At 38.5% G+C, this 14,000-nt stretch overlaps 1 protein-coding gene across 1 annotated transcript in view; it reads right to left on the reverse strand.

Moving 5' to 3' along the window:
* Positions 1–332: 332 nt before the first annotated feature.
* The window catches only part of LOC127655809 (threonine--tRNA ligase 2, cytoplasmic-like), a 30,343-nt gene continuing 16,675 nt past the window's right edge, over positions 333–14,000 (reverse strand). Inside the window, exons 12-18 of the mRNA XM_052143795.1 lie at positions 13,720–13,857; positions 11,051–11,128; positions 5,222–5,322; positions 3,365–3,466; positions 3,197–3,269; positions 2,993–3,107; positions 333–2,692 (exon numbers count right to left, since the gene is read on the reverse strand). Of these exons, the coding sequence (XP_051999755.1) occupies positions 2,550–2,692; positions 2,993–3,107; positions 3,197–3,269; positions 3,365–3,466; positions 5,222–5,322; positions 11,051–11,128; positions 13,720–13,857 (750 nt within the window). The 3' untranslated portion in view covers positions 333–2,549. The remainder of the gene's footprint in view (positions 2,693–2,992; positions 3,108–3,196; positions 3,270–3,364; positions 3,467–5,221; positions 5,323–11,050; positions 11,129–13,719; positions 13,858–14,000) is intronic.

Here is a 14,000-nt window from a genome sequence, read left to right on the forward strand (position 1 = left end):
CACTTTGGCCAATGGAAACAAGAACACAAGGCCAAAATCACTACCTGAAAAGAACTAACACCATGGGTCTTTGCTTATCCAAAAATCTGTTCTGCTAGAGAGAGGAACTCACACTAGACATGTGCTGTCCAATTCAGGGCCAAAGTCACTATCATCAGCTTCAAGTTGCTCCAATACTTGTATGACAGTGATCTTTCTCTGTTGCTTTCCCTGTCCTGAAAAGGAGCGCCATACTCCCTGAAAATATATACTGCTTTATTAGTCTCTAGCCCTGTACTACTGAGGTAACTTAGTAAAATATATTATACAAATGAAATTATTTCAAGGCTTTAGCCAAATACAGGACTGTCACCATTCTCCATCAAAGTCACTCAAAGAACCAAAGGGTCATTTTTGACCCGACATTTGTTTAACCCATACACCCAGAGGGTCATTGGCCCATCGTTTTTTGAACTAGCTCAGAGTCGCTAATTTATCCAAAAATAATATAAAACGTACTTCTAGGCATTCTGCAAGCTAATACTAAATAGATTAACAAAAAATACACAATTTTACCAACCGCTGGTTTGCTGAGAAGACGATTTTGTTCGGATAGGTTTCCAGCTCAACAAAACAACATGTGGTCAGCCATCTTGTTACTACCACTCTGGCACTTGTGAGTTCAATATTCATCCACTAGGTGTCTCTATGCAGGGGCCGGAAGTGGCACTGTGGGATTTTGAAGTTAAATTTGACAATTTTTATTTTTTTGTTCATTTTGGGTAGCAGCAATTAACAGCGGCCAAATTTGATCCTGTGGGTTCTCCAGGGTTAATATATCATTAAAATAAAGTATTATAGACTAAAAGCACACCTGTAAAATCTATTTTCTTTTCTCTTAACATCTTTATAACTCTCCTAAAATTTACCTCATACATTCCCTTCTAAAGGGACATTCTTCCCGCCTAACTCGACGCTCAGTACCTAGCACGCAGCCTTCGAAAGGAGACACAGCCTTCAGCCAAACTCCCATAACCTAATGCACATATTTATAAAGTGCGTCAGAAACGTCGCCTGGAAAGGTCAGCCCTTTGTTTATCCAGTATACATTTGTTGGAGTGTGTGTTAGCCATGACCTCCACTCACCGTGACTCATGTCCTTCCCATTCTCGTTTGTTTCTTCTAATAAAGCAAAAATACAAAGGGATCTCATCCGTCCCTGACCTGTGCTACTTTATCCTGTTTCATCAACAACACCCCATTCAGCCTTTCCCACCGTCTTTTAATTCCATCAGTCCTATTTTGTCAAACACTCATTCTGGACTGCCATATAAAAAGATCGGCCCACGTTTCATAACGTGATGATGCAGATTTCGCAGGCAGAATTTATTGTCATAGCAAATAAAACTTAATAAAAAAGTGCTGACAAAATGGTAACACTTTCTACAAGTTTAACTTAAATTAACATTAGTTCATATAAAGACAACATGAAACCACATTCACCTATTTAACCAGGATGTAGATTAAATTCACCCTTTAATAATCTTAATATATCTCAATGCTAATGGTTCCATTTGAAATATCTTGTAATTTTACATTAGCGCTATAATCATTATTACGTTAATCGTTAAAGAAATATCTCACCCAAACATGAAAATTCATTCATCGTTTACCCTCCCTGCCCAGTAGGTGGCGATATGCACGAAAACAAATTCACTCTCATATCGCTTCTGAAGACATGGATTAAACCACTGCAGTCGTATGGATTACTTTTCATGCTGCCTTTGTAGCTTCAAAGTTCTGGTCACCATTCACTTGCATTGTATGGACTTACAGAGCGGAGATATTCTTCTAAAAATATTTGTGTGTTCAGCAGAAGAAAGTCATACACATCTTGGAAGGTATGAGTAAATGATGAGAGAATTAAAATTTTGGGGTGAACTATCCCTTTAAAGCAGTCTTTAAATGAGACAAGAGTTTAGAAAGTCTGCATTAACCGATGGCTTTGTTTATTTGTAGACCAACCTCGAAGGCTAATTTGACATGGGTTCCCTTGGGAATTTCCTGTTTATTTTTGTATTTTTATTTAAATGAGTAAAATAAGGTCTGCGGTAAACATTACTTGAAGACACGTACATTTGGGAAAAAAAAAACATACTATATATTGACTTCTAAACTCACTTTTTATATTGTCTAATCAATGCTTTCTTTTTTTTACAAAAAATCTATTTCAGTCTGAATATCTGAATTATATATATATATATATATATATTAAATACTTATTTGAATTATGTATTATTTAGATTTAATGATCTTTATTTGGCATGTCATTAATTATTTTTAATTGATTGACAGTCCTAGTTACTACACATAAAAACTATACAAGAACAGTTGGACACCTTAAGTACTATGTGTGCCCACAAATAAAGAGACACTGAATTTAAAAGTTTATTTTTTCTTATAAATACAAATAAAAAGAAAATTGAAGCTGCAGCACTTCTCAGCATGTGTTTGATGTACCGGAGTCTGCTTTAACATCATCTAGCCACTTCTGAGTGTATCTGATGTGTTTAAAATTCCTCCTGATTGGTGCGTCTGTCTCTGATTTCTGTCAGTAATGTCATCACTTCCTCCAGTGGTTTCTGCCTGAGCTGTTTGCCCCCTCTCGTCCGCACACTTACAGTGCCATTTTCACGCTCTTTCTCTCCAACCACTGAATAAAAAAGGGACAGATTAATTTATCTGAAATCATCTTTACAGAACACTCATTCCTTACATGGGTATCATCACTCATCTAGGTAAGAGATTAACAATGTCACCTTTAAAAAAATAAAAGTATGGACTATTTTTACTTTTAAAAGAATATAAATAATTATATCACCTTTTTTGTTATATTAAAAATACAATACGTGTTTGGAACAACAATGATGACAGAAAATACATTTTTGGGTGAACTATCCCATTAAAGTGCAAACATCTAGGAAATGATCATATACTCAGAACAGATCCTCACCGAATATATAATTGTACTGGGAGAGCTGTGCGGAACGGATTTTCCTATTTAAGGTGGCACCATGATCATCATCAATATCAGCCATGAAGCCAGCTTCCTTCAGTCTCTGAACCACCTTAAACCCACAGAAACGTGCATGTTGTACTACCATATAAATGTTTATAAATATATCAAATTTGTCCTAAGTGTCGGATTTCCTCTGACCTCTTGCCCGTATGTCTCACTGTTGCCTCCTACAGGCAGAACCATCACCTGCACTGGAGACAACCAGAAAGGCCTTAAAGAAAGAAAGAATGAACGAAAGTTAATACTTTACCAATTCACAAACAAACAAAAAAATGGACATACATATAAACAAACATGCATACACACCATTTCCCACCGAAGTTTTCAGCCAGGATTGCAATCATTCTCTCCAGGGACCCCAGCACTGCCCGATGAATCATGATAGGCCTGTACATCTCTCCATCAGCCCTGAGAGAGACAACACAGACACCTGGGTAGGTAACAAATGCACATTCATTTATTTATCCCCCAACAATGAGATTTTGAATATGTTACTGACCTTGAGTAATCTAACAGAATACATTTTACAGCATCTATTCAGTAATCTGTAGTGGAATACATTTCAAAAGTAACCTTCCCAACCCTGCCAACAGTTAGACTCTCACATGAATAAAGGTTTAAATTAATTTATGATAATTAATGCGGAAAATCTTTCTATGTGGAGACATCACACCACATGAAACATGGAAGTAGATTTTTTTTTTATTAACAACAATTTCAAGGATCCCCACTCCACAAGACCTAATAACTGGTGACAAAACAGACTTTTTTTTCTCATTTTAGGGCAAATTGTAAATGAATGACCAGTTTTGTCAATATATTGAAATTGTATTTCTGTCCACATCATTAATTACACATAAGTTTACTTATGTTTCTGTATTTCACAGTTCATGATGAGGACAGTCACAACTATTTACACATTTTACAAAATTATATATACTGATGAGCCAAAATGTTATGACCTAATATGTGCCTAATATACTGTTGGTCGTCCGTGCGCCGCCAAATCAGCCTGAAGGTGTCCTGTGGTATCTGACACCAAGTCATTAGCAGCAGATCCTTCAAGTCCTGTAAGTTGTGAGGTGGAGCCGCCATGGATCGGACTTGTTGCTCCTGCACATCTCACAAATGCTCAATCGGATTGAGATCTGGGGAATTTGGAGGCCAGATGTAACACCTTGAACTCTTCATCATGTTCCTCAAACCGTTCCTGAACAATGTGTGCAGTATGGCAGGGCACATCATCCTGCTGAAAGAGGCCACTGCCATCAGGGAATACCATTGGCATGAAGGGGTGTACCTAGTCTGCAACAATGTTTAGGTATGTGGCACGTGTCAAATTGATGTTCACATGAATAGCCAGACCTAGGGTTTCCCATCAGAACATTGCCCAGAGCATCACAGTCCCTCCACCATCTTGGCATTGGCTTGTTGTCTTCCCACAGTTCATCCTGGTGCCATCACTTCTCCAGGTACATGGCGCACACATCCACGGCTGTAAAAGAAAATGGGACTCATTGGACCAGGTGACTTTCTTTCACTACTCCAAGGTCCAGTTCGATGCTCACATGCCCTTTGTAAGTGCTTTTGATGGTAGAGAGAAGTCATCATGGGCACTGTGACCGGTCTGTGGCTACACAGCCCCATACGCAACAGGGTGTGATGCACTCCCGTAACAATCATTAAAACTTTCTGTGACTCGTGCTACAGTAGACCTCAGTTGGTTCAGTCCAGACAGGATAGCCTTTGTTGCCCTCACGCATCGATGAGCCTTGGGTGCCCAAACACCCTGTCGCCGGTTTGTCCCTCCTCAGATCAATATTGGTAGGTACTCACCACTGCTGACCGGGAGCTTCCCACAAGCCTTGCTGTTTTTGACTACGAGAACTGATTGTTCGTTTACCATCTAATCTATAAGTCTGGACCTTGACCTGTGGCCTTGTTAGAAGATGATCAGTGCTATTTGCTTCAGCTGTGAGTGGTCATAATGTTTTGGCTCATCGGTGACACACACACACACACACACACACACACACACACACACACACACACACACACACACACACACACACACACACACACACACATATATTATTACATGTCACATTAACTGGCCACCTATATTTACCACTACTAAAAAAAAAAAAACAGATCTGGTCTTACCCCACATACTGCAGGTTAAATCTGATTGGCAGCTGAAAATCCAGCTGAATCGTGGCACATTGGTGCTGTCGGCCCAGTGCGTCACGGATCTGGATGTCGATCTAAAAAGATTGTAAAAAAGAAATCTAATGAAAAGAAATTCCAAAAGAGATTCATTCTTCAAACCCCAAACACATCTCTTTAGCCACTGATCAAAGGAAATGTTACAGAGCCCTGTGATTTGTACCTCTCAGAAAATAAAACTGTATTTATTCATTGGGCCTGCAGCACATAAACATCACTGACAGTGCCAAGTTTGAGTGTGTACATGAGTTAAAAGTACTGTGAAGGCTCTCTGAAAGACACTGAACCTGCTCCTGTGCACCTGGACTGTATTTACAGACATTCTGTTTAGAAACATCAAGCAAGCGGACAGTTTCCAGCAATGTTTTTGCTGACTGTTGCTTCTTTGAAGTACAGAGAGATGGGAAACAGCAAGAGAGCCATGTCAAATTGCAATGAGAGACCCAAAAACATTTTAGCAAAGCTTTGCATTGGCAAGTCATGGAGGATATTTGACTATTTTGGCTCTCTTATATATGGAGTAGGGTAAGGAACCTTTACATACCCTGTGATTCATGGTGTCATGATTTCATTTCAAATTTATCGGTGAATTATTGTCCAAATTAAAACCATTGGCATATCGGTATGAGCATGAAAACACCAATATGAAAAACAGATGGTTTATTTACAATTTACAACACTCTGTAATAACTCAATTAAAATGCACAATCCAGAAATAATAATAGCCACAATATGTTGAAGGGTTGGCACTCCAAAGAACATGACATATTTAATTTTTATTCTTTCTCATTCTGACGTAAATGAGTAAAAACCGCCATAAACAGACGTGACAGTAATAGTATGCATTTGTAATGTTCTATAGTCAATCATCATGTTATCATATTATTTTATTCTTTTTATCATTCATTGTAGCTCTCTTAAAGGGGTCATATAATGCCATTTTTGTACAAGTTAATATGAATCTTTAGGGTCTAAATGAAAACTTTGTAATATACTTTTATTAAAAATTCTCATTAGTATTTTAAGAAAACACTAATTTTACCTGCTCAAAAACTGCTCTGTTTTCAGCACGCCGTTTCAGAGCATATGACTTTAAATGATAATGAGCTTTGGTCACCCCGCCCCTCCGTACACAGTTTTTAATAACACATTAACCATAACGCGTTGTTCATTATAAACGTGGGATTATGAATTATATTGAGAACGTCGTAACGTTATGGAAAACATGCCGTAATGTACCCTGAGTGTAAACATTAGCCACATTCATTGTGAAGCGTGCAAGCGATTTGCAAAGATTAATATAAAGGTTAATAAAATGTTACACTTACTTCTTCTGGAGGTGCAGAGGGAATATAAATAGTTGGTACCGAATCTTTTTTCAGCTTCTTAGCAAAACCAGCTTTATACTGACCCTCGTTTATAAAGCAGTCTGGTGAAAAATGATTCGCGCAAACACGAACGCATTGACGTTGCTCGTGGGGAATATTCCCATCGTAAACAAAACTCAGCCACTGCGTCTTCAGCGGTTCAGATTTAGGAACATCAAAATGACTGCTGTGTTCGTTATTACACCGAAGAACAGAACGCCACAATCGCTTAGGCGCCATTCTGCTCCAGTGTATCAACAATGATGACGGACTATGATTGACAGCTCGCTCACGAGCGAGGGCGGGTCTGTGTTGAAACACTGCTGTCAATCAACAATCCTGGGAGGGGTGTCCGATCGTGTGACGTCACACGGTCGAACGGCTCGATTTGAGGCAGGGGAAAATATATAAGGAGATTAAAACAAAAACACTGGATGGATTTTTATCATAATAGGATGGTTGTGTACAGGCACAGCCAACACACATTTCAGTACAATCAACTTGAAAAAGTGCATGTACCATTATATGACCCCTTTAAAGATTTTGGCCTATCATGTGTTCAGCAGACCCAATCCATATTCAAAAGAAAATGATTTATTGGTAGAACAGTAAAAAATCTTTTGTAAATTTTAAAAACATAATTCCTATGTAAAGCAGTGATCTGATGACGAAATAAGCTAAGTGGCAAAATATCGGTCTATAGGTTTTTGTTAATATCGGTATCGACCAGAAATGTTCATATCGGTGCATCCCTAACGAAAACGAGACGAAAAAGTTTCATCGTGATGAAAAACGGTTTTAATTACATACTCTTGATGAATATATGACAAGAAAAAATTACTGCAAGATATTAACCATGCATTTTGTATTTTTTTTTTTTATTATTTATTTAAAGAAAGAAAAAAAAGTCTTGAAAGAATTGACTGATATAATCCAGTCAAATTATGTTGGGGGTTTCAAGAGCTGAACACATGTACAATAAACTTTACTAATGGCTTAATTACCTCACTCAAACACATCCTATATCAATCAGCTATATCCACAACATAAACATAATATTACAACTTACATCTGCTCAGACAATGAGCAGACAAAGTCAGAATGTGTAACTTGCTTTGTAAATTTGGCGTTTCCTTAAAAAGGCGCTTCATGTAACGCAATATCCTAAACTGTCTTAATGTGAGGAATTCCCAACAGATTCACTTCCACAAAGTATCTAACACTTTAGTATATTCATTATATGCTTTCATTTCAGATCAGGTTTTTTTAGAACAGTTTTATAATGGTGTTTAATCTTACTTATTAAAGCTGCACTATGTAAGATTTTGGTTAAAAATGAACATATTGCCATTGATTGAGAACAACCAGTGTTCAAAATAATGTCCTTACCCTGATTCACTACAGTAAGCCTATACAAATTATTTGTATTTTGAGCTGTCAGGTTCGATTTGCCACGAAATTGATGGCGTATGGCATCATCCTTGCATCATTACGTCATGTCCGCACCAAGTGTGCCGCACAAGCCCTCAAAAGTGAAGCCAAAACGTCTCGATCGCCCCCCGGTGACTGGTCCTAGTATAGGTCATAAACCCCGCCTCCCCATGTTATTCAACGGGACGTGAGACCAACTAAAATTAAATTACACTTCACATATCTTTATTCCAAAGATAGATTCTATCAGTTACTGATAGAAACTATCACGTTGATGTAATTTCAAGTGTTTGTTTTCAAAATAAGTTTGTTTTTAGTTAATTATTTGATGCTATAAAAACGGTGCTGTGACATCATGATTGACAGGTTCTCTGAGCGAAGTAGTCACTGAAGCACCAACAGACTTTTTTTTCGGGATCTTGGAGGACTGAGGAGATTGGAGCTTTAAATTTAATATCTAAATTTCTATAATTAATTATTTCACACCGTCATAAGTCAAAAGTGCAGGGGCGTGTGCTTGCAATTGATTCAGCGAGAGTGAGGGCAGGGCCTTGATTTCGCGGCTTTACTTCCTGCTCACTACTGCGCAGACTCAAGTCCCAAGATGTCAGCGCCATATCGGGACACTGGTGGCTTCAGTTCTCACCAATGGAAAAGAGCGAAGGGGCGTCATCCTCCTTTTTTTACAGTCTATGGTCCGCACACGCAGGAAATAAGTGCCGGCTGTGTTCTGGCTGGAAAAACTAACTACCATAATTTCCGGACTATTGAGCGCACCTGAATATAAGCCGCACCCGCTGAATTTAAAAAAAAATATTATTTTGAACATAAATAAGCCGCACCTGTCTATAAGCCGCAGGTGCCTACAAGTACATTGAAACAAATGAAATTTACACAGGCTTTAACGAAACACGGTGTGGCAGTGGAGGCGTGGTCAAGCGCCCGTCCGGGAGAGAAAAGCGGTAAGGGCGCTTACATCAAGTGTAGAAAACTATCACACTGGTGCCAGTGTGACAGTTTTCCCAAGAAGGACACGTGAAGCAGGGCACTTGACGTTCCAGGTAAATCTTTTAATGGCCACAGCAATGTTTACAATCAATTTTATAAAGTTTCTCAATTCTTGGTCTTCTATGCGCCAACACTAGACTGACGTGTGTCTGTCACTCACTCACTCACTCACTCACTCACTCACTCACTCACTCACTCACTCACTCACTCACTCACTCACTCTCTCACTCTCTCACTCACTCTCTCACTCTCTCACTCTCTCTCACTCACTCTCACTCACTCTCTCACTCACTCTCTCACTCACTCACTCTCTCACTCTCTCTCTCACTCTCTCACTCACTCACTCTCTCACTCACTCTCTCACTCACTCTCTCACTCTCTCACTCACTCACTCACTCTCTCACTCTCTCACTCTCTCACTCTGCTGCCTTTTTATGCCGCTCTCCCCACGCTTACTGAAATTAGACATAGGTGTTAGACATTAGCTCAGGTGTAAGCGCCCTTACCGCTTTTCTCTCCCGGACGGACGCTTGACCACGCCCCCGCTGCCACACACGGCTTGTAACAAAAAATAAAAAATTAGCAGTAAACAGTAGCCTAGCAAGAAAGTCATTGGTCACTATCTTCCTCCTCTTGTGCACATGAAACCACTGAAGTCATCTCCTTCTGTGTCGGAGTTGAATAGCCTCAGCTTTAGTTGTCTTTTTGCACTGAGTCAATTCATCACGCTGCTGTTTCCAACGTCTCCCGTGCAGCAGCTCTATTTCCTTTTCCAACAGCCAAATCAATCGCCTTCAACTTGAAAGCAGCATCATATGCGTTTCTCCATGTCTTTGCCATGGTGAGGGTGACAAAATGACTACCGTAATCAGAATGATGGGAAGTTTGAGCGCGCTCGATTTAATCTAAACAGTAAACAAAAAAGTTGTTTGACCTTAACCCGTTCGGCAATTTCATTGGTCTAATGAAAGCTTCATGCCGCCAAAAAACGGAGCACGTCACAGAATGTTTTTTTTTTTTTTTTTCAATAAAATTTGAATGCGGGAGAAATCCATATATTAGCCGCGTCGTTGTTTAAGCCGTGAGGTTCAAAGCGTGGGAAAAACGTTGCGGCTTATAGTCCGGAAATTACGGTACACTGTTCAGTTCAGTCAGTCACACTCACACGGTTCAGGACAGCATCGTTGCAGTCTAGATAAATGTTTATCTGTTTGGTGAAGTTGTTTACCTGCTCTAATACTTGGATATGTTGTCTGGTAGTGTTGCTGAAGCTTATTTTGCTTGTCATGCTTTTATGAATTGAACATTAATTGTGTGTTAACTGATCCCTATGATCTACGCTGTCGGGGGAAGTTACTGTGACACGTTTAATATGGATGACTTCTGAAATCGACTTCTTGTAATTGTTAAATTGCATATTTAAACATATTATTTTTACGTTAATAAAGTACATTTCAATCCTCGTTTTATGTTTTAGTATCCGATGTTATTGCGTGCATTGCAAAGACATGCTATTGTAGTAACTGAGGCTGGACAATATAGTATAAAAATAATAAAGTCTTCTATTGAATTTGTATGCAATTTTAAGTTTCAAACACAGATGTCGCTAGAGAGCACAAAGTTACATAATGCAACTTTAAACATAGTAATCTTTAATATGTCTGATACATGTTTAAATAATTGTAAGTAGTTTATTTGACGTTAATGCATCAAAAGTTTGGTCCGTTCGGTTTAATATTTTCTGATATTCAGTTTGACGTTTCTGTCATTTTGCACATTATTGTCAAATAAAATTTGATTTTTGTCAACTAAAATTATATGCCGTATTATTCAGTGTAAAAATGTCTAAAATAATAAATATATAATATGATTCAATAATTATCTGAGAAATAATTGTGATGCAACAGTTAATGGTTTTTAATAAATGTTTTTTAAAGAAACATTTTCTGGGCACACTCACCTTTGGTCCATAAAACGCCCCATCTCCAGGGTTTAACTCCCAGTGCTCAGCAAACTGCTTCAGACTGTTCTCCAACTGCTGTTCTCAGAGAAACAACAGAGAGAGATTTCAGAGGAAAGTTTGGAATGTTTCAGTGTAAGAGGTCTCTGCTAATAAAAGGTACTTCTGGCATTTCGAGCTGTAAACAACATTAGTTTGTGGAAGAGAGCGGTGACAAATATTACGAGTTTATTTTTTAAACCCTGGGCTAAAGAAACAAAATAACCTGGCCTGGAAAAGTGGTCAAGCTTTATAAAGCTAACAGTGGCCCTTCTATTCTGCACATGAGGGCTCAGAGATATACAGTGGCAAGAAATGTATGTGACCACTTTGGAATTAGCTTGTTTAATGCATTAATTGGGCATAAATGTGAAGTATAGACAAACACAATGTGCTTAAGCTAACAACAAATCAAAATTATAATCTTTCATATCTTTATTGAACACATCCCGTTAAACATTCAAAGTGCTGTGGTAAAAGTAAGTGAACGCTTGGATTTAATAACTGGTCGATCCTCCTTGGGCAGTAATAACCTCAACCAAGTGTTTCTGGTAGCTGTGGATTAGAGCTGCACTGAATTTTGGTTTCATCTCAGCCAAATTCTTAGGATGTCTGGTGTGAATGTCTCTCTTGATGTCATTGCACAGCATGTCTATTGGGTTAAGATCTGGGCTCTGACTGGGCCAATCCAAAAAAAAATATTTTTTAAGCCATTCTGTAGATTTATTTCGAAGTTTTGGGTCATTGTCCTGCTGCATCACCCAAAGTCTACTGAGCTTCAGCTGGTGCACAGCCATCAAGACATTATCCTGTAGGATATCTTGATATAATTGGGAATTCATTTTTCCCTCAATAATGGCAAGTGATCCAGGCCCTGAAGCAGCCCCAAATCTTGAGGCTTCCTCCACGATACTTCACAGTTGGTATGTGGTGCCCTATTTACACCACACGTAGTCCTGTGTGTTCTTCCCAAACAATTAAACCTTAGTTTCATCAGTTCACAAAACATTTTCCCAGTAGCGTTGTGGGGTGTCATGTTGGTCTTTGGCAAATTCAGGCATGCTGCAATGTTTTTGTTGGAAAGCAGATGCTTCCTTTGTGGTGTCCTGCCATGGACACCATGCCTGTTTAATGTTTTCCATATAGTACACTCATGAACAGAGATGTTAACCAGTTCCAATGATTCCTTCAAGTCTTTAGCGGTCACTCTAGGGTTCTTTTTTACCTCATTGAACATTCTGTGGTGTGCCCATTGAGTCATCTTGGCTGGATGGCCACTTCTAAGGAGAGTAGTCACAGTAATAAATCATCTCCATTATACACAATTTGTCCAATTGTGTACAGATGAATATTTAAGCACTTTGAGATAACTTTGTATCCCATTTCATCTTTATGCAAAGCAACAATTCTTGATTGTAGGTCTTCTGAAATAATTTTTATGAGGTGCTGTCCAGATCAGCATATGCTTCTTGTGAATAACAAACTCAAACTCTTTAAGTGCTTTTTATAAGTCAAAGTAACTCTAACCCACACCTCCAATCTCATTTCATTAATTGGATGCCAGGTTTGGATGCCAATTCCTGACTCTTATTAGCTTTTGTTGATATCCTTTGCCTAGGGGTTCACTTATTTTTTCAACCTACACTGTGAATGTTTTAATGATGTATTCAATATTTCCAAGAAAAATACAATATGTTGTGTGTTATTAGTTTTAACAGATTGTGTTCATTATTGTACCTTAGATGAAGATCAAACCAGATATTAAGACAAATTTATACATATGCAGGTAATTCCAAAGGGTTCACATACTTTTCTTGCCATTGTATATTTTAAAGTTATATCCAACTTTGTTGACATTACGAAGTAATACCATAAACCTTAAATCCCTAAAACCACTACAAAAACAACAATTTAAACAACTTTAAATAACAAGCTTAAATAATACACTAGTTTCAAACAAAGTTTTTATTTATGTGCATTTATGAAATTATAAAATGCACTTTTCTGCCTTTAAACCCTCCAAAAATTGGCCCTATTCACTTCCATTGTAAGTGCCTCAATGTAACCTTGATTTTTGCTTTTTTTGTAAAGAAAACGAGGGATGAGTCAAAATAATTTGTTGTGCTAATCAACATTATGCCTCAAATGCTGTCGATTGAGCTTAACTTGAATTAAACCTGGGATATTTCTTGAAACATTTTAGGTCACTGAATAATTCCCATAATACCATTTGGGTTTTTTCAGTTTTAATGACTTTACTATTATTCTGAAACTTAGAATAGGTGATTGATACCCAATTTGCCTGTATGTTTTTTCCTTTGACATACAGTTTATAAACTACTCCTTACATTCTACTCTGACCCTACATTAAATTAATCCCTGACATGAAAACCGAAAAATGTTTAGACTTGCCCTACATTTACACCGCTTGTGTCCTATGTTGTCTCACCGCATATGTTTGTACATGTATAGACAAGATTTTATAATCCCATGAAGTGCAGGAAATGCCATCAAGCCGACACAAACAACCTCCTCTGACACACACATGTGTGTCTGTGGTGGGCGCCAATCAACAGGTGATCGAGGGTGGGCGGGGCTGGGCGTGATAGACAGGTGAAAGATGTATTTACCTGCTCGGCACAGTCCCAGAGGGCGGGCTCTCCCAGACAGGGTGTTGGTCGTGTGGAGAGGAGACAGTGAAAGGAGAAACCGAATACATGATATACACTCCTCACAAAGTCCAAACATGCCGTGATCTCCCCCTCCAGCTGAAGAGAGGAGAAACAGTGAATAAACAACTGAAGGGTGTGTATGAGAGAGAATAAACACTGGCGTTATAAAGCAAAATCACACATCAGACTAAGCAGAATCACTGGCATATATACGAGCCAGACACACATTCCTGTGCAAA

Source organism: Xyrauchen texanus, chromosome 15 (genome assembly GCF_025860055.1).
Source record: "Xyrauchen texanus isolate HMW12.3.18 chromosome 15, RBS_HiC_50CHRs, whole genome shotgun sequence".
In the NCBI taxonomy this organism is placed as follows: Eukaryota; Metazoa; Chordata; class Actinopteri; order Cypriniformes; family Catostomidae; genus Xyrauchen; species Xyrauchen texanus.